Here is a 21063-nt window from a genome sequence, read left to right on the forward strand (position 1 = left end):
GTATATGGGATAAGGCACTTTCTCAACTGTGCTGCATAATGCAGCCTATTTATTTTGTCCTGTTGGCTCTGTTGGCTCTATCTGCGCCACCTTCATCACTTTCGGGGTGTGGATCCCCCAGTGGAGTGGTCTCCCGACTCCCTCCGCCGGCTGTTTCTGATAGCCCTGCGCCCCCTCTTTCATTTGATATGTGTCCCGTGCGGGTGCCACCCTCCCGCCGGGAGATGCCGCAAAATGAGCCCCCTTGAGGCTTATGGCGGCAGGGCTCGGGGGAAGCGAGCTAGACTGCTGTTCTTTTGAGGGGTTATAGAGTGTTTCGAGCCCGTCCCTGTGGCATCGGTCCCATCATTGTGGGGCCCAGGGGGCCGGCGCAGCGGCACGCTGAAGCAGCCTGTCGGTCACTTCCAGGTTCCTGTCCTGCATCTTGACCGGTGTTATTAGTGACAGGCTGCTTCGGCGTGCCGCTGCGCCGGCCCCCTTGGTCCCACAACGATGGGACCGATGCCACAGGGACGGGCTCGAAACACTCTATAACCCCTCAAAAGAACAGCAGTCTAGCTCGCTTCCCCCGAGCCCTGCCGCCATAAGCCTCAAGGGGGCTCATTTTGCGGCATCTCCCGGCGGGAGGGTGGCACCCGCACGGGACACATATCAAATGAAAGAGGGGGCGCAGGGCTATCAGAAACAGTCAGCGGAGGGAGTCGGGAGACCACCCCACTGGGGGATCCACACCCCGAAAGTGATGAAGGTGGCGCAGATAGAGCCAACAGAGCCAACAGGACAAAATAAATAGGCTGCATTATGCAGCACAGTTGAGAAAGTGCCTTATCCCATATACTGATGAAGTATATACAGGATTTGAGAACAAAATTGTTTCCGGCGGTGATATTTGGGGGATTTTTGGGGACGTCACAGGAAGTGCTGTGAAGTCACTTCCTGTTTCCGGCAGGTGACGCGGGGGAAATGATGTCACAGGAAGTGATGCCACTTCCTGTTTCCGGTGGTGGCATGACATCACCGGAAGTGACGTCACCGGAAGTGACGTCACTTCCTGTTTCCGGCAGGTGACGCGGGGGAAATGATGTCACAGGAAGTGATGCCACTTCCTGTTTCCGGTGGTGGCATGACATCACCGGAAGTGACGTCACCGGAAGTGACGTCACTTCCTGTTTCCGGCAGGTGACGCGGGGGAAATGATGTCACAGGAAGTGATGCCACTTCCTGTTTCCGGTGGTGGCATGACATCACCGGAAGTGACGTCACCGGAAGTGACGTCACTTCCTGTTTCCGGCAGGTGACGCGGGGGAAATGATGTCACAGGAAGTGATGCCACTTCCTGTTTCCGGTGGTGGCATGACATCACCGGAAGTGACGTCACCGGAAGTGACGTCACTTCTTGTTTCCGGCGGCGCGCGCACCACCCCCCCCCCCCCAGTGTCCCTGGCTGGCCTTCAGACATTATGGTCACCCTAGCTGGAAGCTTAAAAACTGTGAGCTAGCTCAAACTAACTTAGCTTAGAGGGAACACTGGTGATCATTTATCTGTGATTTAGTTTTTTTTCCCACTAATGCACAGGCAGGTCACTTAGAGGTGAAAAAGAGGAAATATGAGGCATTACATGACATAGTTGCCACTTCTGTGCAGCAATATGAGCAGGTGGAAGGTAAACTTAGTTACTTAAAGAGACTGGCTAATTTGCAATGAATAATTATATCTGAGTTATTATTGTTGTTAAATAATTATTGCTTTTACTATTAGGGTTAGATAGTCTTTTGTCATGGTCACTGGGTGTACCACAATGTATTAACATTAAAAAGTTTGTCAAATTGTAAATTAATAAAGTTACTTAATTTTATTTAAATATATTTTTATGTAGAGTTTAATTTCTGTTATTATTTTTTTCTATCTTAATAAAGTTAATTGATAATAAAATGGTCACTTTTTGTTGCATGTGAATATGACATACTTTAATCCAAAAATAACAAAATATTATTAATGGTTATCCACAATTATAAAATCCTATGGTGCTTTACATATTTTTCCATGGGGGCTTTTTTCTATGTGGGCTACTTTCACTAGGGGCTTTTTTCCATGTTGGCTTCTTTCCATGTGGGTTTTGTTTCCATGTGGGCATGTTTCCAGGCTTTTTTCCTGTGAGCATTTATTTCAGTGGGGGATTTTCTTTGGGCATTTTTCCTTTGTGCTTTTTTTCCTTTGGGTTTTTTTTCCAGTTACCAGATGGATGGTGGTTTCTTCCAGTCCATGCCATGCTTGTACTTTGGAGCCTTTGGTCTCCAATGGCCAGCACTGTCAGTTGTTTGCCAGGGATGGGAGGCAGGTTGTGCACACCCTCCTTTTCCCCCCTCCTCAGCAATCCAGCCCAGTGCCTCTCCTGGGCTTCCACAGAAGAAGTGTAGAAATAACTGGGCCATGGGAGGAGGGGAAGTTTGGGAAACCCTGATTTAGAAGACTGTTCTTCTATGGCCAGAAACTTTCAAAGACTAGGTGACCTATGATCTGATATTATCTCTTTATTTATCATTAGTTACACTCTGGAAACACTACTAGTTTTGGTCATGGTTCCTCTTCAGTCTCATTTGACTAGTCACTTACTTCTACAACTATGCATTGCCTTTTAACAAGTGACCCATGAAAGAGATAAGATGACAGAATTCACAGATATGTCATTATGTATATGGGGCTTTCACTTGGAAACAACTCTGTATAGAAAACTTAAATGATAGAACGACAATTATTGCCTTTGTGGGGTATTATGGTATGTCTTGGGTAGTGTTACAGAGCTGAAGGCGCAATCATTTCACAGAAAGTCTTACCTCTCATAACATTTCACTTATAAACAATATATTATGAAACTAGCCACATCACTTACCAAAATAAACTATTGACAAAGGTATGTTACAGCTCAAAAGCAGTCAGAATGCTTCATTGGTATCAGACTTGCTATATTATTCTCCCAAGTTTAAGTGAAGCTGCAGCCCGGAACATCTGACCTGCTGAGTGTGAAGGAATTTTCCGTGATTAAACCCCACACAGCAAGGCACAATGTCAGGCTCTGACTCCTGCAGAATGGAGTCCAGGGCAGGCACGCCCTCCAGCATTCTTTCTTCAGCGGAACTTAGTTTAGGGAGAAGAGGTTCAGCTGGGAGACAGGAAAGTGCAAACATGCTTAAAACTCTTGCAATATTTTGTTTAGGAAAGGTAGGAGAATAGTGGGATTTTGCAATCCAATCTTAAAAATAAAATATCAAGAAAAAGCACAAGGATCACAGGCAGAAAATTAAAAATACATAATGTTCTCAGCCTTGGAAAACATGAAATGGCAGGGCATTTCAAGTTTCTTCCTCCCCCCCCCTCCAGGTCCACTCAATTAGCAAGGAAGGAAGGAAGAGACTGAGTGACAGACAGAGAGAGAGAAGATGGGAAAAGAAAGAAAGAAAGAAAGAAAGAAAGAGAAAGAAAGAAAGAAAGAAAGAAAGAAAGAAAGAAAGAAAGAAAGAAAGAAAGAAAGAAAGAAAGAAAGATGGGGAAAAGACTGACTGATGGGGGGTGGGTGGCAAATAAAACTTCCCGCTGGCCAGCATCTTTTCCCCTTCATTGCCCCACACCTCCATCCCATGTGCCTTCTCCACTCCCCATTCACCCCTCTGCCTGTCTCTCAATCCTCCCTCCATCCCGTTACTGCATCCCTCTCCCCCTCGGCCTTTGCCCCACCCCTGGGCCAGCCCTCCTCCTGCTATCCTTCCGCTTCGCTTTGGCTGGGTGCAGGCTGCTGGGGATGTTGGGGCTGCTGCTGCTTCAGCTGCTCGGGCCTGAGTGTCACTCCTTTCCCCTGCCATCACAGAGACCGTCGGGCCTGGGCGCAGCTCTCATTGGGTAATGCGGAGCCCAGCCAGGGAGGCTGCACCGGGAGGACGTATTGGGCGGGACTGCCCCCGCTGCTGCTCCTTGTTGCTGCGTTGGGGCCCCATTTGGCTCGCCACCAACAGTGAGGGACAAGGATGGTGTGCGCCCAGTGTGGCCTCAATGCAGCAATGAGGAGCAGCAGCGAGGGTGGTCCCGCCCAACACACCCTTCTGGTACAGCCTCCCTGGCCAGACTCAGCAGTGCCTGATGAGAGCTGCGGCCAGCCCTGATGGTCTCCATGATGGTGGGGGAGGGAGCGACACCCAGGCCCGAGCGGCTGAAGCAGCAGCAGCCCTGACGTCCCCAGCAGCCTGCACCCAGCCAAAGCAAAGCAGAAGGATAGCAAGAGGAGGGCTGGCCTGGGGGTGGGGCAAAGGCCAAGGAGGAGAGGGATGCAGCAACAGGATGGAGGGAAGGAGGGCACGGGCAGCACGGCTTTCTCTATGGGAGGCATCCATGGCCCAGTATAGAGGCGGCCATGGCTCAGTACCAGGTTGGGACCCAGTAAATGGTAAACACCGTTCTAAATGATATGGAAATATATTCTTGTGGGCACTCAATATCTCATTGTGCAGTAATTTACAAACCAAATAATCGTTTCCAACATCCACTTTAAAAAAATTAAATCCTTGTCAAAATCTGTTACCATCACACTGTTTCACAAGTTTCTATTTCATTGCATGATTAAATTATCATCTGATGGGCATTAATCTTTCCATTCCCTCCTTGTTCCTTGGTAGTTATCAGGTAACTTACTGTGATCAGTTTTAAAGACCTATACATCCATCCAGTTATGGGCAGTTTTTCCAATGGACAGACCAATCCTGAGTTCCACTGTGGAGGCCCACCTGAGCATAGAACTAACATAGGCTCGGCGCCATTTCCTCCTGGTGGACGGCTTCTGCCCGCGGGTTGTGGAAAGCTCTCGTTGCTCTCTCGAACGCGGTGGCCTCGTTGAAGGCGCCCTGAGGGTGAGCTCTTCCTTTGCAAAGAGCTTTTGCTGTAGTCTTTCATCCCTCAGGCCCCCTGCAAAACGGTCCCTCAGGGCCTCCTCTAGCTTGTCGAAGCTACAGTTTCCCACGATTTGGCGGAGAGCGGCCAGGTATTCGGCTGCCGTCTCTCCTGGCTCTTGGTCCCTCTTATGGAAGAGGAATCGGCGGGTGATGATTGAGGGCTGGGGCAAGAAGTGCCCAGTAAGGAGTCAGACTATCTCCTCATATGTCTTCTCTGTGATCCTCGCGGGGGCCGAGAGACCCTTGGCGATCTCGAATGTGGCCTCGCCGCAGACGCTCAGGAGCACGTCCCTCTTACGGCTGTCGTCCGTTATCATGTTTGCTCGAAGGTAGCAATCGATCCGCTCCGTGTAGGTCTCCCACCTCTCCGGTTTAGCAGCGTTGAATTTTTCAAGACGACCCGTCGCTCCGCCCAGGTTAGCCATGGTGGCTGCGGCGGCGGGTGCTTCTGGCTCCCTAGACGGTGTGCCTTCTTTGTCTCTGGCCAGCTCCGCGAAGTCCCTCTTCAGGAGTTACCTGGCTAGGATCCCACCTTCGTCGCCACTGCAATGTACTGAGTGACGAGACGGTTTGAAGGCAACATACTTTATTCGGTGGTACATTACAAGAGAGAGAACACGCGGGCCGGGTCCCGCTTATATACATTTCCCGGAACTTGTCCCCAGTCTGACCAGTCCAATCCTGGCCAGTCAAACTTCCCGCCACAGATCTTGATGGGCGGGGTGTATAGTGAGCAACATCCAGGGACCCTTGGGTTTGCCTGGGTCGCCTCTGTAGTGATCGCCATGCGGTACCTTAGCTTATGTTTCAAGACATAACAGCTTCCAAAGGGGAGAAGTTATGCCAAGTGGGGAGGAGAATAGTCGGATGAGTGGGCATGAGAGAGAAGCTGTTGCCATGGTGATCCCACCTGGGCATGCAGTATTGGCTTGCTGTTGAGGCAAGAGACAGGGCAGTGCAGGATGACAGGTTTGGCCAGTTCGTTGCACATGACTGGGAGGGGGGGTGGACAGCCTGCTCCTGAGAGGCTGTCAACCCCCTTGTGCCCACCCATTGTCAGAGACTCATGCCAATGACAGGCAGATTGGCAGAGGCATGCACCCCCTGGCTAACCACAAATAAACAGAAAGCACACAGTGCAGGAGTCCACTTCCAAAGACATCAGCCAGAATGTGTGTATGGGTCCCAACATGCAGACAGAGTCCCAACATGCCACCAAGTCCCACGGGCAATGTCCCCCCAACACAGACTCAAAGACCCCCTGTGACGCCATGATGTCCCCTGCTATGCAAGTGGAACCCCACCCCTGGTGGCAGAGCAACACAGAGCGCAAGGCACCAGCCAGGCACCCATTCCATCTGCGACCACCCCCTGCAGTCTCCTCTTCTCCATGCCATGAGCACAACAGCCCTGTGGGGTCGGGCAGGCTGAGGGCCAGCTGGCTGTGGTGATGCACCTGGCCCAAAGCCACCCTCCTTCTTATGGTACGAGTGCAGGAAACACTGCCCTGGCCACCCCTGTCCAGCCTTGTGCTGAGGCAGCTCATAGGCCCCCCCTCTGCCCCCCCCAGAAGCAAGTGATCTCACCCTCCAAGGCATTCCCTTGGGGAGCCCATAGACAGAGTGGCAAAGGAGGTGGGGAGGAGAAGGGCACAGGGAATGTGCAGCAGACGCCAAGCATGAGAGACAAAGTAGGGCACATGTTAGACTTTATTGTGCTGGAACCAAGTGCAACAGCATCCCAGGGGGAACTTGGACAGTCTTGCAGGGTGTGAGGCTCCACTCAGAGAGGAGGGCAGGAACAACTGAATAAGTAGAGTTGGAGGAGGGTTGACTCATCACAAACAGAAGCCTCTCTGTTGAATCCCCACCCGCAAAAGCAGAGAAAGAGACCCAGAGCACCTGGGGAGGGATTCCAGAAGTGCTTGCAAGTGATCAGCCATGGCAGCTGCAGTGTGAGGCTGTGTTTTGGCCAGGGAGTCTCTTAAAGGGACAGTCTCTGACCTACCTCCCCACAGTCATTGGAGCAGCTGCCAGACCACCCCTCAGTACCCTGGCAGGGATGGGACCAAAACAAATTGGAGAGACCGGGGGGTGTCCTCCAGTGGCATGCAGGGGCTGTGGCAACCGCCCCATGCCTGAGCTCGCTGCCAGGTTCAAGTGCCGGAGACACTGTCATGCTGCCCAGCCTCGAGCGAGGGGAGGAGGGGCAACTTTGGGGTGTGCACTTGCCCATCCATGTACAACCACTCTTGGGCGATGAGCCTCTGGAGATCGGGTACCTGTTGGGACTTGGAAACGGGAGAGGTTAGCCACAGAGTAGAGATTTTGCTCTCTTCCTTGCAAGTCAAAGCGCTCGTTCAGTACTGCCTAAGTGCACAGTTCCCACCACCAAAGTGCCCTGGCCCTCGCTCTAATTCTGCATGGCAGGGAGCTCCGAGGTAGAGTCCCATACTACGCGTCCTGCCTAGAGTTGTGTGCAGCCAGATGGGAGCCTTTGTAGGTGGAGGGGGGCTATGATAGGGTGCTGGAGAAGGGGCTTGGCCAGTCCAGGGCATGAGGGAATTGGTGTGATGTGTAGTCGGCTCCCTGAGGGATGCTTCAGCAGGAGTTACAGCATGGCTTCAGCAGGAGTTGCAGCAAACTTTATTTTTGGGATACATGGGTGTCTATGGGATCTGCTGGGTATTTCCTTGTCGTAACTTTACACCTCTCGCTGGGGGTGTTTCCAGGCTGAAAGGTCTTAGGAAGCCGACTAATGCTGGCCACGCCCCTGGGGCCACCCCTTCATGCATTGGTGTGGCCGCTGGCTGGAAGCCCTATGCTGGAAGCCATGGCAGGTGCATACTATGGTGGCCAAACATGGGCATATCTCCCATTTCTGCGCGCGCGGAGGGACTTAGAATGGCGCAACTGGCATTTATGCCCACATAGATGTTAGTTTGCTTCCAGAGCACTTTCGTCCCCCCCCCCCTTAGGATTGTGCTCTTAGTGTAAGTAAAAATTTAACTTCAGAAGGGTGCTATTTAAAAATATGATTCCAGGAACTGGTAAAATAGAATAGTCCTAATCCCCAAGTAAAGTTTATTTGCTGGGTGCGGGGGAGGTGAGGGAATGTCTTCCATGTAATTAAAAGATAATGAAATATTGTGCATGTTGCACTTTAGGAGAGATTTTTCAAGGATGAATGGATATTGGAATAAATGAACCATTGGCCTGACCAGATTTGGCAAACTGCATGACTAGAGGAGAAAGGAGTAAACAGATGCTAACGTGTACATAAATTCTACAGGTAGATAGATCTCAGTGGAAAGTACCAGCTGTTCAAGCCTGCTTCAGGCATTCTAAAATATGTTTGTCTCTGTTTCAATGCAACTGTTTGTGAGGTCTTGCTTTCCCACTTAATGGAGAACTGTTGCATTGGTATATTCCAGTTTATCCACCTATGGCTGTGGTCACACACATTTAATAATCTGCTTTCAATCGACTTTCAATGCACTTTCCAACTGGATTTTACTATGTGAACTGGCAAAATCCAGTTGGAAAGTGCATTGAAAGTGAATTATTTAGTGTGTGTGACTGCAGCCTATATCCTTACAGACTCAAAATGCCTGGGTTTTTGTTGTGAACCACCTTGAGTAAATCTGGAAAGGCAGTATATACATTTCTAAATGCCTACATAAAGAATACATTATTTTTTTTAAAAAAGTCTTGATTTAGTGCTAAAATCTTAACAAATTTCCCATCAGGTGAGCTGAGATGGGAATGCCATTCTATAATTGGTATGTCACAACTATTTTCCTGTTATTGGTCATCTCACCCCCAGTAATGGAAGAAGACAGAATAGGTCCACAGTTGGAACATTTTATGGGTTGGTGTGTATAAAAATAGATGGTCCTTTAGAAATCCCAATCCCAAATTGTTTAGGGAATTATAAATAATAACCGGCACTTTGGAATTGGCTCAAAACTGAATAGGCATCCAGTGCTGTTGGTATAAGACTAACATAATATAACCTCTGTAATTAATGCTGGTCAGCAATCTAAACTAAACTAAAGCTTCTTAGCTGTTTTCAAAGGCAGTCCTACTTAGAGCACATTGCAGCACATGTACTCTAAGTGGGGCTTAAGTGAGGATGTGATGAGAGCATGGATAGCCATGGCCAAACCTTGCTTTTCAAAAAGGGCTGCTGTTGGCACATCAACCAAAGCTAGTGAACAATGTTATGTATTGTAGAAGGAATCCGTGCTTCCATCTGCAGGCTTAGATCTAATAATGCCCTCAAATGAAGTTCTGTTCCTTTAGGGAACATGTGACCGCTACCTAGAATAGACTGGCTTTTCAATCAGCTGGTCCAGAAGAATGCCATGACCAACAATGTCAAAAATTTCTGAGAGTATCCCCAGAATCATAATCCTTAGCTGACTACAGACTGGCACTTTGGGTTAACTCAGAGACACCTCTGAAGTTGACCCAAAAAATCTGTGCAGATGGCAACATCTGCCGCCCGTTCTCCTCCCGTCCTCACCCCGTCCTCCAGGCTCCTGAGACTGGCTCAAAAAGCTGCCACTTCCAAAGTGGTAGCAAATATTTGAGCTGGCCATCAGTCACCTTCGGGCCATCTGGACAGAGAAGGGTGCATGTGAGGCGACTTGGTGTGGAACTTCCAAGCCACCCCAAGCTGTTCTGTTTTTTTTTTTTTAGATGAAACCAATCAGAGCACTGGTGTGCTAGTGAGCGCTTGCCCCCCAAGGGAAAACAAAGGGAATCCAGCTTCTAGGGCACCTTCCCATGTGGAGGCGCCCAGCTGCCTCACAGATGGGATGGGGCCACATCGTCGGGGACCATCTGGAAGTTCTGGGACTGCTCTTTTTGCGCCGTCCTAATTCGGGATGCCTCCCAGCCGCCCCAGAATGCCCATCTGGTATCAGCCCTTGTGTCCCTTTTTCAGCAAAGATCATGCATCGGGGTGACCAAAATAATTTCAGTTCCAAAATTTAGAAGTACTTAGCTTATGAAGTTCCTGCCCAAAGGACCCTTTTTTGTTTGTCTTCCTCGATTCAGAGTAACATGGCTAGTATCTGTGTGTATGTGTGTACATGTTCCTTCATGTTTCTGATACAGGGAAGCCTCCTTCCTCATACACTCAACATTTTTGTTAATGCCTCAGTTTTCATGATGAATGCTGGCCAACATCCTCCTCCTTCCAGCATTGCTTGTTGTTGAAGTCTTTTTCCATACCATACCAAACCTTTAATGGCATAATAGATTCAGATAAAAATACACAGAATATAAAAATTTAAACATTGGAGATAAAATCAAAATAAAACCGAGCTTACAGATACATTCAAACATGGTCAGAATTAAATTTAAGGATGTCAGCCAGAAATTTTGCCACAGCCTCACTAACCACCCCCTCAGTATCACTCAATAAATAATAACAGGGTGGCAGAATAGACAAATCTGGAGAAAAAGAAAGCTTGCCAAATAAATCTTTACGGAGGTTATGGTAAAAAGAACAATCAAGCAATATATGCTGGATTGAGTCAGGGGTATTCGCTCCACAGGAGCAAAGTCTGTCGGCTAAAGGGACTCGCTGATATCTCCCTTGTAAAACTTTGGAGGGAAACGCGTTTAGTCTGGCCAACATAAATGCCCTGCGATAACTTGGAGTGGTTAGGTCTGATAGATAATTGGGCATTTTGCCACAAAAAGCATAAAGACCTAAGGAAGCTGGAGAGCAAGTATAAGGGAAAGTTGGCCGTAATTTCGTTTCCTCCAATTCCCACAGTCTCAGTTTAATACATCTGAAGATATATGACTCTTCAGAGGTAGAAAAATCATCTACCTCTAACCCCAATTGATTGAGTTTAGACAGAAGCACTGCTGTCCAGGACGAAATATATGGGTCTCTTTTCATACAATCAAGAAGGCTGTTGGGATCTGTTCTAAAATGAATTTTGAGCCAGAATTTAAACACTGCAATCCAGGCTTTTGTCTCCACCAAAGACTGACCCACTTCAGAGCAGAGAGCAAAGTAGGACACACATTTTGGCAAACCAAGAATTTGTCTAAAGAATGAGGCTTGAATGCCCTCCACTTTCCTGGTAAAAGCTGAGATCCATATAGGGATACCATAGAGGATTTGGGCAAGCGTTTTGGCTTTGAATACTTTAATAGCTGCTGGAACTAATTGGTTGCCCCTTGCAAAGAAAAACTGTTTAATTTGAGCAGCTGAACACTTAGCCAAGTTGATGGTGTTGTTACGATGTGAAACCCAGCTTAACTTGTGGTTAAAAATGATCCCCAAGTATTTAAAATTTTTTGTTTGCTCGATTGTTGAATTGCCAATAAACCATCTCTGTGGGCCCCAGCAATTTGAAAAGACAACTACTTTAGATTTGGTATAATTGATAGTAAGTGAATTACAATTACAGTAGTCATAAAAGGCGTTCAAATACCTTTGCAGGCCCACTCTTGTACAAGAGAGGATGGTAGTGTCATCGGCATAAAGTAATAAGGGGACCGCTCGGCCTGCAAGTTTAGGCGGATGACCATTGATAGGGGTCAAAAATTGTGCCAGGTCAGTTAAAAATAAATTAAAAAGATGTGGGGCCAGCACACATCCTTGTTTTACCCCCTTTAACACTGGGATTTTACTAGTCAAGTCACCGCTAGAAGTAGGGTTCCCAAGTCCAACCCCAGAAATATCTGGGGACTTTGGGGGTGGAGCCAGGAGACTTTGGGGGTGGAGCCAGGAGACACTGGGGTGGAGCTAGGGGGGAGGGGGGGAAACGACCCTTAATTTGCGTATTAACCTTTTACGTTACCAGTTCTCAACGCCCGTGGGATCCGAGGCAACTTTCAGCAAGCCCTTTTCCCCTAAAGCAGCGCTGCAGCTTCAAAAACCCGCCCCAAAGCCCACTTTCACTTTTCCTCCAGCCCCGAAGAACTACAACTCCCAACAGCCCGCACGTCGAAAGCGCCCATAGGAAAAAGTAGGTGTTCCTTCCCTGCGCTTCCTGCCCGGGCAAATCTCTTTTTGCTAGTTCGCGCCCTGGTTGGAACTTTGGAGTTTCTTTCGCTTAGCGGGCGATCTCTTGCTGGAAAGCCTTTCCCAAAGGAGGGAAGGAACGGCTGCCTCCCGGTGTGAATGCAAGTGGGATTTCTCTTTTGGGCCGGGAAATGGAAGGGGCGGCGGCTTGCAAAGACCCCCTCGTGAGTTGCCCCGTTTGTTCCTGCGCGCTCCCGGCCCCGAGCATTAACTTGCATCTGGACAGATGTTTGCAGCGGAAAGGGGGCGGCGAGAGAAGTGGGGGAAACAGCGGCTGTCCGACGGGCCCGCAGTAGCCCTGCAAGAAGAAAATGCGCCTTTCCGCGTCCCCGGAGGGCAGCAACTGAGAGGACGAGCCGGTCAAGAGTCTCAGCCCCCCGCCGCTGTTTTCCCTCTTCCAGAAGGGCAGAGGCTTCGGAGCAAGAGCGCCTCCTGCTGCTGCTGCCGCCTCTCCAGCCCGGGCCCAGAGGGAAGAGAAGCCGTCAGGGGAGGAGGAGCCTGGCATCAGCCCTAATGCCCGGGGACCTGAACTGAGCGGCGAGCCTCCCCGGCAGCCCCCGACGCCGCCAGCAGCAGCAGGAGGACGCCGCTTCTCCCCCCGCTTCCGTTTTTTGGGGGGGCGGGGGAAGAGGCTCGGAAACCTGGCGTCCCCCGCTAGAGCGGGAGGATTGGGACCCCTAGCTAGAAGAAAATTTCACTTGGCAAAAGGTATTAGAATGAAGTTTCCTCAAGAGAAACAGCAAACGAGGGTCCATTCCCAGATAACCTAGCTTGATCCATAGTTGGGCTCTATCTATTGAATCAAAAGCACCCTTCAAATCGATGAAGGCAGCATATAATTTTTTTGACCCGGTATGCATATATTTTTCAGCAAGGAAGGCCAGAGTGCAGCAGTGATCCATAGCAGATTTGCCTTTGGAGAAGCCAATCTGTTCAGGACCTATGATGTTGCCTAGGCGCATCCAGTCAGTCAATCGGAGTTCTAAATGTTTTGCATACAATTTGCCCACTATAGTCTTTTTCACACACGTACACACATCATCATCATGTATACATATATATCTATATACGAGAAAATCTATTTATAGTCATTTATACATATGAAAAATATATTTCTCTGACAGCATCTATCTATACTTCAGCAGCTGTATTCAATGGCAGTATGCCCACTCAGTGTGCTTGCATTTACACAGATATGCTGCCGAGATTAACTGAATCTATTCCCCACTCAATGATTGAAATTTAAGATACCCAGAAATGGGAACAACCCTTAAAAAAAGACAGTTCTTGCAACTCACATTTTTTGAAAAATTTCCAAAGTACCAAATAATGGGCAATATGAAAGCTGGGACTTTAGAGGAGCATTTTGGTCATGGTAATAAGCTGCTATAATGTTGTTGCATTAAACCCATAATACGCATGGGAGAGGTTTGGCCTGCTCTGCGGGGACCTATCTGAAATATTATATACCGTTTACAGTTAGATGTAACTATATTAGTCAAATTATGGGAAGTTGCAGGTGTATAAAAATAATTAGACAATACTTAGTTGCTCAGGACTGGTATCAAAGGCATTTGGGCTTGAAATATTGTGAACTTATTTTATTAAACTGCCTCTAGCTTCATCACCAAGCTTTCTTTTCATACATCACCCTGTAATCTGAATGTGTTATGTATATTAGGAGGGTCAAGTAGCAGGGTCTTGTCATTGGAGGGAATTAGTTGGGGAAATTTTGGGAGACCCTCTCAGTCCTCCTCCCCCTGGTTCTGTAAGGCTTTTCTTAGCTCAGGAGAAAGTAAACACTTTACAGTTTCTGTTTTGATTTCAATTTTCCTTGTGTGTGTAAATATAAAATATAAGAAGTTGGTCATCCGATAAGCTTATCATCGTAGCACTATCTCTTAGAAGTCAGGCGATGCTTAGCATTCTGCCCTCAGTTGGAGCATCAGAAGGAGGGTATGCAAGCTAAGCTCTGGGCATTGATTTGTAACCATTTCTCCTCATGCATTTCCTTATCTCACCCATTTGTGATCTCTCCCTCTCTTTCAGGATGCAGTATTGGGCCAGAAGACTGGAGCAAGAGATTGATGGAGTGATGAGGATATTTGGGGGAGTTCAGCAGCTGAAAGGGGTAAGTTTTGTCACTTCTGTGTCTTGCTTGCCTTTTGTCTTTCTTGCCTTCTATATTCCTCACTTGACGGGCAGTACTTCCTGGTAAAACTGCTTACATCCACAGAAGTAAAGAGCATTTATTATTGTGGATGTCTGGCTCTTTTTAATTGTACAGGCTCACAGCATAATTCTGGATTTGCTTTCCTATTGCTATCAGCTTGTATTTTATCTCTAATGCAGTTATGAGGTTTATGTCATGCCTATCTGGTAAATCATCACCTTCTGACTGTTCGTTCTGTCATGGTCACCAAAAGAGTTGGAGAACACCTACTTGACCATTATGCCATTTGTGTCCCACTCACACAGCAAGTTTAAGGCAGGTAAAAGAAGCAGTTTTAGGGACTGTCAACTATTATGGAGTTCCTAGCTTTTCGTGACTTGTCTCAGTTCCTTGTATAAAACATTCCTTTGTTGAGGCTGGTTTTGATATTGAAGGAAACTCAGGTAATATGTGCTAGAACATTTGATATTTGTGAGCTGTTCCCCTCCTCCCACTTTGGATGTGCTATTATTTTATAATTGTATGTATCCATAAAATCTGGCACTAAGCTGAATGCAGACTGATCTCAGTATGTTAATTTGCAAGTTCAGAGGCCTAATTACAAGTTGAAGATTCCTCATGTCCCCCACATGCCCTACTACTGTTGGCCAGATATGTTTTAGTAGTTCCATATTTGGAACTTAATTCACCCATATGCAAGGACCCAATTCAGACTGAGATTGTGGCATGTGGAGAAGAAGGCTTAAGCTTTCTCCTCACCTGGTTTTCTGGCCTAAAATGGCTTGGAGAAATTTATAAGTAGCATCAGTGCATGTTGGATTCCCCAGTGGGGCAAACAGCAGGACTGAAAATGCTGCAAGAACTTAGAAGGGCACAATTCATTTTAGAATTGCACTGTTAAAATCTGTTTGCCTAGGTGTCATCATCTCTATCTGATTCTGGTCATCAGAAGCCTGGGAATTAAATTCTGAGTGTAGAACAGGGGTGGCCAACAGTAGCTCTCCAGATGTTTTTTGCCTACAACTCCCATCAGCCCCAGCCAGCATGGCCAATGGCTGGGGCTGATGGGAGTTGTAGGCAAAAAACATCTGGAGAGCTACCGTTGGCCACCCCTGGTGTAGAACATCCAGAGGATGTCTCGTGGAAAGGATGAGGGCAGACATTCTAGGGACATGAAGAAGTGTTGTTAGGCTATCAGTTTTCTACACTAATAGAAGCATAATGAGTAGTTGATGAAAGTTCTAAATCACTTGAATTACTTTAGGGTTTCATTGGTGAATCTCTAACATATGCACATGCAGACTGGTGAATCCCTAACTGCCCTATGCAGTTCTTTATTGTTTATATTCAGTATTAAATTGCCATTGATTGTCAAGTTTATCATGTTCTGTGGTTCTTTCAAAATACATTTCCAGCTTCAGTTTATTTTGTTTCAGGCATTTCAGGTTAAGACAGAAGCTTTTTTCAGCCACAACAGTTAATCTCTCACTACTTCCAGGTCTTGTAGGCATCAATTATTTCTTAAACCAAGTCCTTATTTTTGCCAGAAATGCAACATACTTAAAAAAAAATGTAAACAAAAAATGAAATGCTGTTTTAAAAATTCTCACAGTGGTTAGCTTTAAAAAGTAAGGGTTGTTATTAATAATGACCTTTCTTAAAATAATTTATTTTATATATTCATATTGGAGGACAGTCCAAAAGTCTTGAAATGTTCCTTGTGAGTGACAAGGGGACAACTTTGCAGCCCCAAGAACAGTATGGAGGGAGAATTGCTGCTCTGCAGTGGAAGTGGGAATAGACAAAGATCTGCCTTTCTTTATCACCATTAATGTTCTATGGGATCCAACACTCTGTTTTTGTGCTGTAGTCAAACATATTATCAGTTATCCTGTATGAGTACTTCCTTTAAATATCAATAAAAGTACTCCTTTTAAAAAGCAATGCAAATACTTCCTTTAAACATCAATGCAGTTGCAGTAGATGCAGTGGAAACATATTCAGTAATTCCTCAGGTTGTATTCAGAACCTGCTTCCAAAGTGACAGAAAGTTCAGAACAAGACCCAAAAATATGGGGGGGGGGAGTCTTTGGTATATGACAACATCAATATTCAGCATGTAAAAGTTTATATAGTCTTTTCAACCATTTAATATAATTTTTAAAAGTTAGTTTTCATATCTGAATATGAATTTAGGGATAAACAGGGAAATGATACTCCCTTCTCACATAGAACTTGATGGAGTGGTGTTCTAAAACTAAATCCAGTTACCTGTGATGTGTGAATATGATTGCCTAGCTTAGTAGAAGCTGGGATTCTAGGTCCTGGTTAAGAATTATGGTGGGTCTTGGGCGGGGCTTTTTTGGGTAGAAAAAGCCCAGTAGGAACTCATTTGCATATTAGGCCACACTCCCTGACACCAAGCCAGCCAGAACTGTGCTCCTGTGCATTCCTACTCAAAAAAAGCCTTTGGAGTGTGTGTGGGGGGGGAACGCAGATTAAGGAGCACAGCTGCGTTCTTGCATCATTAATAACCAGCTATTCTAAAACCATTAGTCTTTCATTATGCTTCAGTGGGGAAAGAAGAAAGAACTGGGTATGTGTGTAAACCTGGCAGAAACCTGTCTCCAATTCATTTTTATTAAGTAGTTAAATTGGCTATCTGGATGCAGCCTTAGTAATATTTTCCCAGAAAGGAAGAAGAGTTATTTGTATACCCGGCTCTTCTCTATGCTATGAAGTTTCAAAGTGGCTCACAATTGCCTTCCTTTCTTCTTCCCAAAACAGCCACCTTGTGAGGTAGGTGGGGCTGAGAGAATTTTGGGAGAACTATGGCTGGCCCAAGGTCGCCAAGAAGGCTTCATGCGGAGGAATGGGGAAGAAGAGGAAGAAGATACTGGATTTATATTCTAACCTATACTCTGAATCTCAGTCTCAGAGTGTTAACTTACAATTTCCTTTACCCTCCCCCCCCCCACAACAGACACCCTGTGACTTCGTAGGTGGGGCTGAGAGAGCTCTTGCAGCAGCTGCCCTTTCAAGGACAACTCCTACGAAAGCTATGGCTGACCCAAGGCCATTCCAGTAGGTGCAAGTGGAGGAGTGGGGAATCAAACCTGGTTCTCCCAGATAAGAATCCTCACACTTAACCACTACACCAAACTGGCTTTCAAACCTGTTTTTTCATATTAGAGTTTACTGCTCTTAACCACTATGCTGTCTTGATCCTATACCCAACCCTATACCCATTCACTTCTTTGAGTGGCTGATCCAATATTTATCTCTAAAGTCATGTTCAGATTCATTTCATTTTACTAATTATAAATGCTCCCTTAAACTGTTTAATCTATATGGCATTATTAATAGTTAAAGTCAGTAATATATAGTTTTTCCTTATCAAAGAAATTACTATATCTCTCAGTCTGAGATACTGAAATAGGAAATTATGCTCATACCAATCTCTAGTATTTCCAAATATTTGTAACAAAAATTCTTCATAATAATATATGCATGTTAAAGTGGAAGAATTAGGACTAAACTGCTTCTTAAATCTATTCCATATTGATAATGCAGTATTATAGATGGTAAATGTTCACTTTTCAGTTGTGTTGTTTTACTTTGAAACCATATAACATCTGCTAAAAAATAACCAACTCTTGTTGTTCTGCCTTGATTGGTTTATCTGGTTTACTCCAGTCTACTGTTATAGTAAATTTAGATGTTCAATAATAAGATTTTATATCTGGAAGCCCCACCCCTCCAGCATGCCTATTTTTATAAGATTAATTTATTGGTATCATTGGCAGTTTATTTGTTAACATAAAATTTGGAACTCTTTTATGCCTTATATTAATTTATGAATGCATGGGGTAAATGATAAAGTATTATTCAAGGTAAACATTTCATTTTATCAGGGCAGTTCTTCCTAACCACGACAAAGGTAGTGTTTACAAAAAATCTAAACCTGTCTTAATATTTCCATGTATATTTTTTCACAATTATGCTATCTTAGTAATATTCATACATATTCTCTTGGGACTCCAAAATTCTTAGATGCTGCCCTTCAAACAGCAGCCATGGATGGATGAAAGATAAGAGCCTCCAAGCTGAATGGTGGCTTAGGACAGACTGCAAGTCCTCCAGGTTCCTATATAGTGGCCTTCTTCAAAGCAACTTTCATTGGTGATATTTCCATGACTGAACATATCTGCTAGACTAGAGCGTTAAATTTTACACTGATTGGAGCTCCTTCCCCCACTCTAGCTAGACTTTTCTAAGACTGGTTTATATCTTGGAGATATACATACCTCTTAGACATGGATCAGGTTATGGGAATCTATAGTGGGAGCTTTCTGTATGCTGCTGCTCTGAGATGCTGATAATAAGCCAAATGTAGGACTGTGTTGAGCCTTGCACAAAGGGGTTGGCTTCAATGAGTCTGACAGAGTGAGCAGTACAATTGCTCTCTGATCTTGGTCCTAGTACTTAGCTTGGAGGCTTGCTAACACAAATAGAAGTTTAAAGAATAGAAGTAATGGTTTTAGAAATCTGAATACTAATAATACCCCCCAAGCAAAGCCCTAATAGGAACCTCTTTTCCTGTGCTGTTACATGACACTTAGCGAAGTCATGATGCCTGCTTGGGCACTCTGGGACTCACACTGTTCTTTCTTAATGTTGTGACTCAGTCCTCTGTCAGTGATAAAAAATAGCACTATGGATGTCAAAGGAGATAAAGTCTTCAGACTTACAGATCTGTCACATACCATCATCTGCAAGTTTTGTTTGAATTCAGTTTCTATTTCTCATGGCTTCTCTCTCAGTGTTATGTTTGAGGAAGAGATGAAGACAAAGATAGTGAGACGAACAGACGAACATATGTACAAAGTCTGAGAGGCGGAACTGTCCTCAACACTTTTCTTTCCTTGTTTAATGCAGGTTTAACTTATGCTGGTGACACTTGAGATGATGATGATAATAATAATAATAATAATGTTTTCCTAGCTTTTAAAAAAGTTTTGTTTCTTAATTTTTCTTTTCTTGGTTGCTGTGTTTGGACATGGTTCTGTGCTTTGGTTAACGACTAAAATCTGATAACTGCTCTGTTGCATGAGACATGAAATATATTGTCAGAAATATGGCATCTGAAATGGTAATGGTGCTGAATATTTGTTCTTGACTGCTTGTATTATGCTTAATTGTGTGACGGACTGTACTTTTAAAAAGCTTAGAAGTGCTGTGTAAACAGATAAAGGAGTGTGAAGGGTTACTTCTTCACAGGACTTGAATGACAGGCTGCTCCAAGCAATCTGATTGGCTTAGCATCAGCTGAACAGAGAAAGAATTTTGAACCGGATCCCGAGGACAGTTCATACTGATTTCAGCCCTGAATGAGAGCAGTTTAACACAGACAGAATTGGGGAAAAGTTGGCAAGGAAGTTTGGGAAGTAAGCAAAGACTCTCATTTGGGCCAAAGAAAGGGGATAGATCTTTTAGTGGGAGGAGAATTTCCCTACCCAGTCCAACAGGGAGTGAGCTCTGAAGAGTGGAGAGATCCCTGGCCTGGTGTGGTTAGTAAATTCCTTTAGAGCAGTGTTTCCCATTTGCAGGGTCACGACCTGGTACCGGGCCATGGAAGCCTCAATACTGGGTCACAAGAAAAGCCAAAGCTAGCCCCACCCCCAGCAAAGCCTGAGCTCTGCTCTGCTTCCTTCCTTTTCCTATCTCTCTGTTGTGCAGAGAAAATCTAGGCTTGAAGAATGACACAGGCTGCAAAGTTTGAGCTCCATTTTGCTTCCTTCCTTCCATCCCCCATCTCTAGGGTTGCCAATCTCCAGGTGGGGGCAGGGGATCCCCTGGTTTGGAGGCCCACCTCCTGCTTCAGGGTCATCAGAAAGTGGGGGGAGGGGAGGGAAATATCTGCTGGGAATTATTATTCCCTATGGAGACATTCCCATAGGAAATAATAGAGAATTGAAATGAAGAAGAAGAAGAATTGCAGATTTATACCCCGCCCTTCTCTCTGAATCAGAGACTCAGAGCGGCTTTCAATCTCCTATATCTTCTCTCCCCACAACAGACATCCTGTGAGGTGGATAGGGCTGAGAGGGCTCTCACAGCAGCTGCCCTTTCAAGGACAACCTCTGCCAGAGCTATGGCTAACCCAAGGCCATTCCAACAGGTACAAGTGGAGGAGTGGGGAATCTATGTGGGTATCTGGGGCTCGGGGGGGCGGCTGTTGTTTGAGGTAGAGGCACCAAACTGGCAGCATAGCATCTGGCTTCTCTCCTAAAAACACCCTTCAACTTTCAAAAAGATTGGTCTGAGGGGTTCAATTCTATGAGCTCCAAAAGAAGGTGCCCTCATTTTTCATTATTTTCTATGGAAGGAAGGCATTTAACAGGTGTGTGGTAAGTTCAATTATGCTTGTCACACCCTTGCTCCTGGCTCCACCCCCAAAGTCCCCAGATATTTCTTGAATTGGACTTGGCAACCCTACCCATATCTCTGCTGTGCAGAGAAAAGCTAGGCTTGAAGACTGACACAAGCTGCAAAGTCTGAGCTCTGTTTGGCTTCCTTCTTTCCCCTGTTTCTGTGTTGTGTAGTGAAAAGCTAGCGTTGAAGACTGACATAGACTGCAAAGCCTGAGCTCCATTTGACTTCCTTCCTTCCCCTTTCTCTATGTTGTGCAGAGAGGAGCTGGGCTGCCTCTCCTTCCTTCTCCCCCCTCCCAGTGAGAGAAAAGCTGGAGTCCACTGGCACTTTAGAACTGATGAAGTGTTCTTCAGGGTATGAGCTTTCATTTGCCTTGCAGTATGTTCTTTTGGGGAGATATCCCTGGGAGGCCTGGGGGCAAAGAAAGGGGGGATGTTTTTTTTCAGCTGGAAGGGGCAGGGAGT

At 45.9% G+C, this 21063-nt stretch overlaps 1 protein-coding gene across 1 annotated transcript in view; it reads left to right on the top strand.

The window, feature by feature from the left end:
* The window catches only part of CACNA2D2 (calcium voltage-gated channel auxiliary subunit alpha2delta 2), a 1052991-nt gene that overhangs the window by 67240 nt on the left and 964688 nt on the right, over window positions 1-21063 (top strand). The window contains exon 2 of the mRNA XM_060240024.1: window positions 14041-14122. Coding sequence (XP_060096007.1) covers window positions 14041-14122 — 82 coding nt within the window. The remainder of the gene's footprint in view (window positions 1-14040; window positions 14123-21063) is intronic.

Source organism: Heteronotia binoei, chromosome 5 (assembly GCF_032191835.1).
Source record: "Heteronotia binoei isolate CCM8104 ecotype False Entrance Well chromosome 5, APGP_CSIRO_Hbin_v1, whole genome shotgun sequence".
In the NCBI taxonomy this organism is placed as follows: Eukaryota; Metazoa; Chordata; class Lepidosauria; order Squamata; family Gekkonidae; genus Heteronotia; species Heteronotia binoei.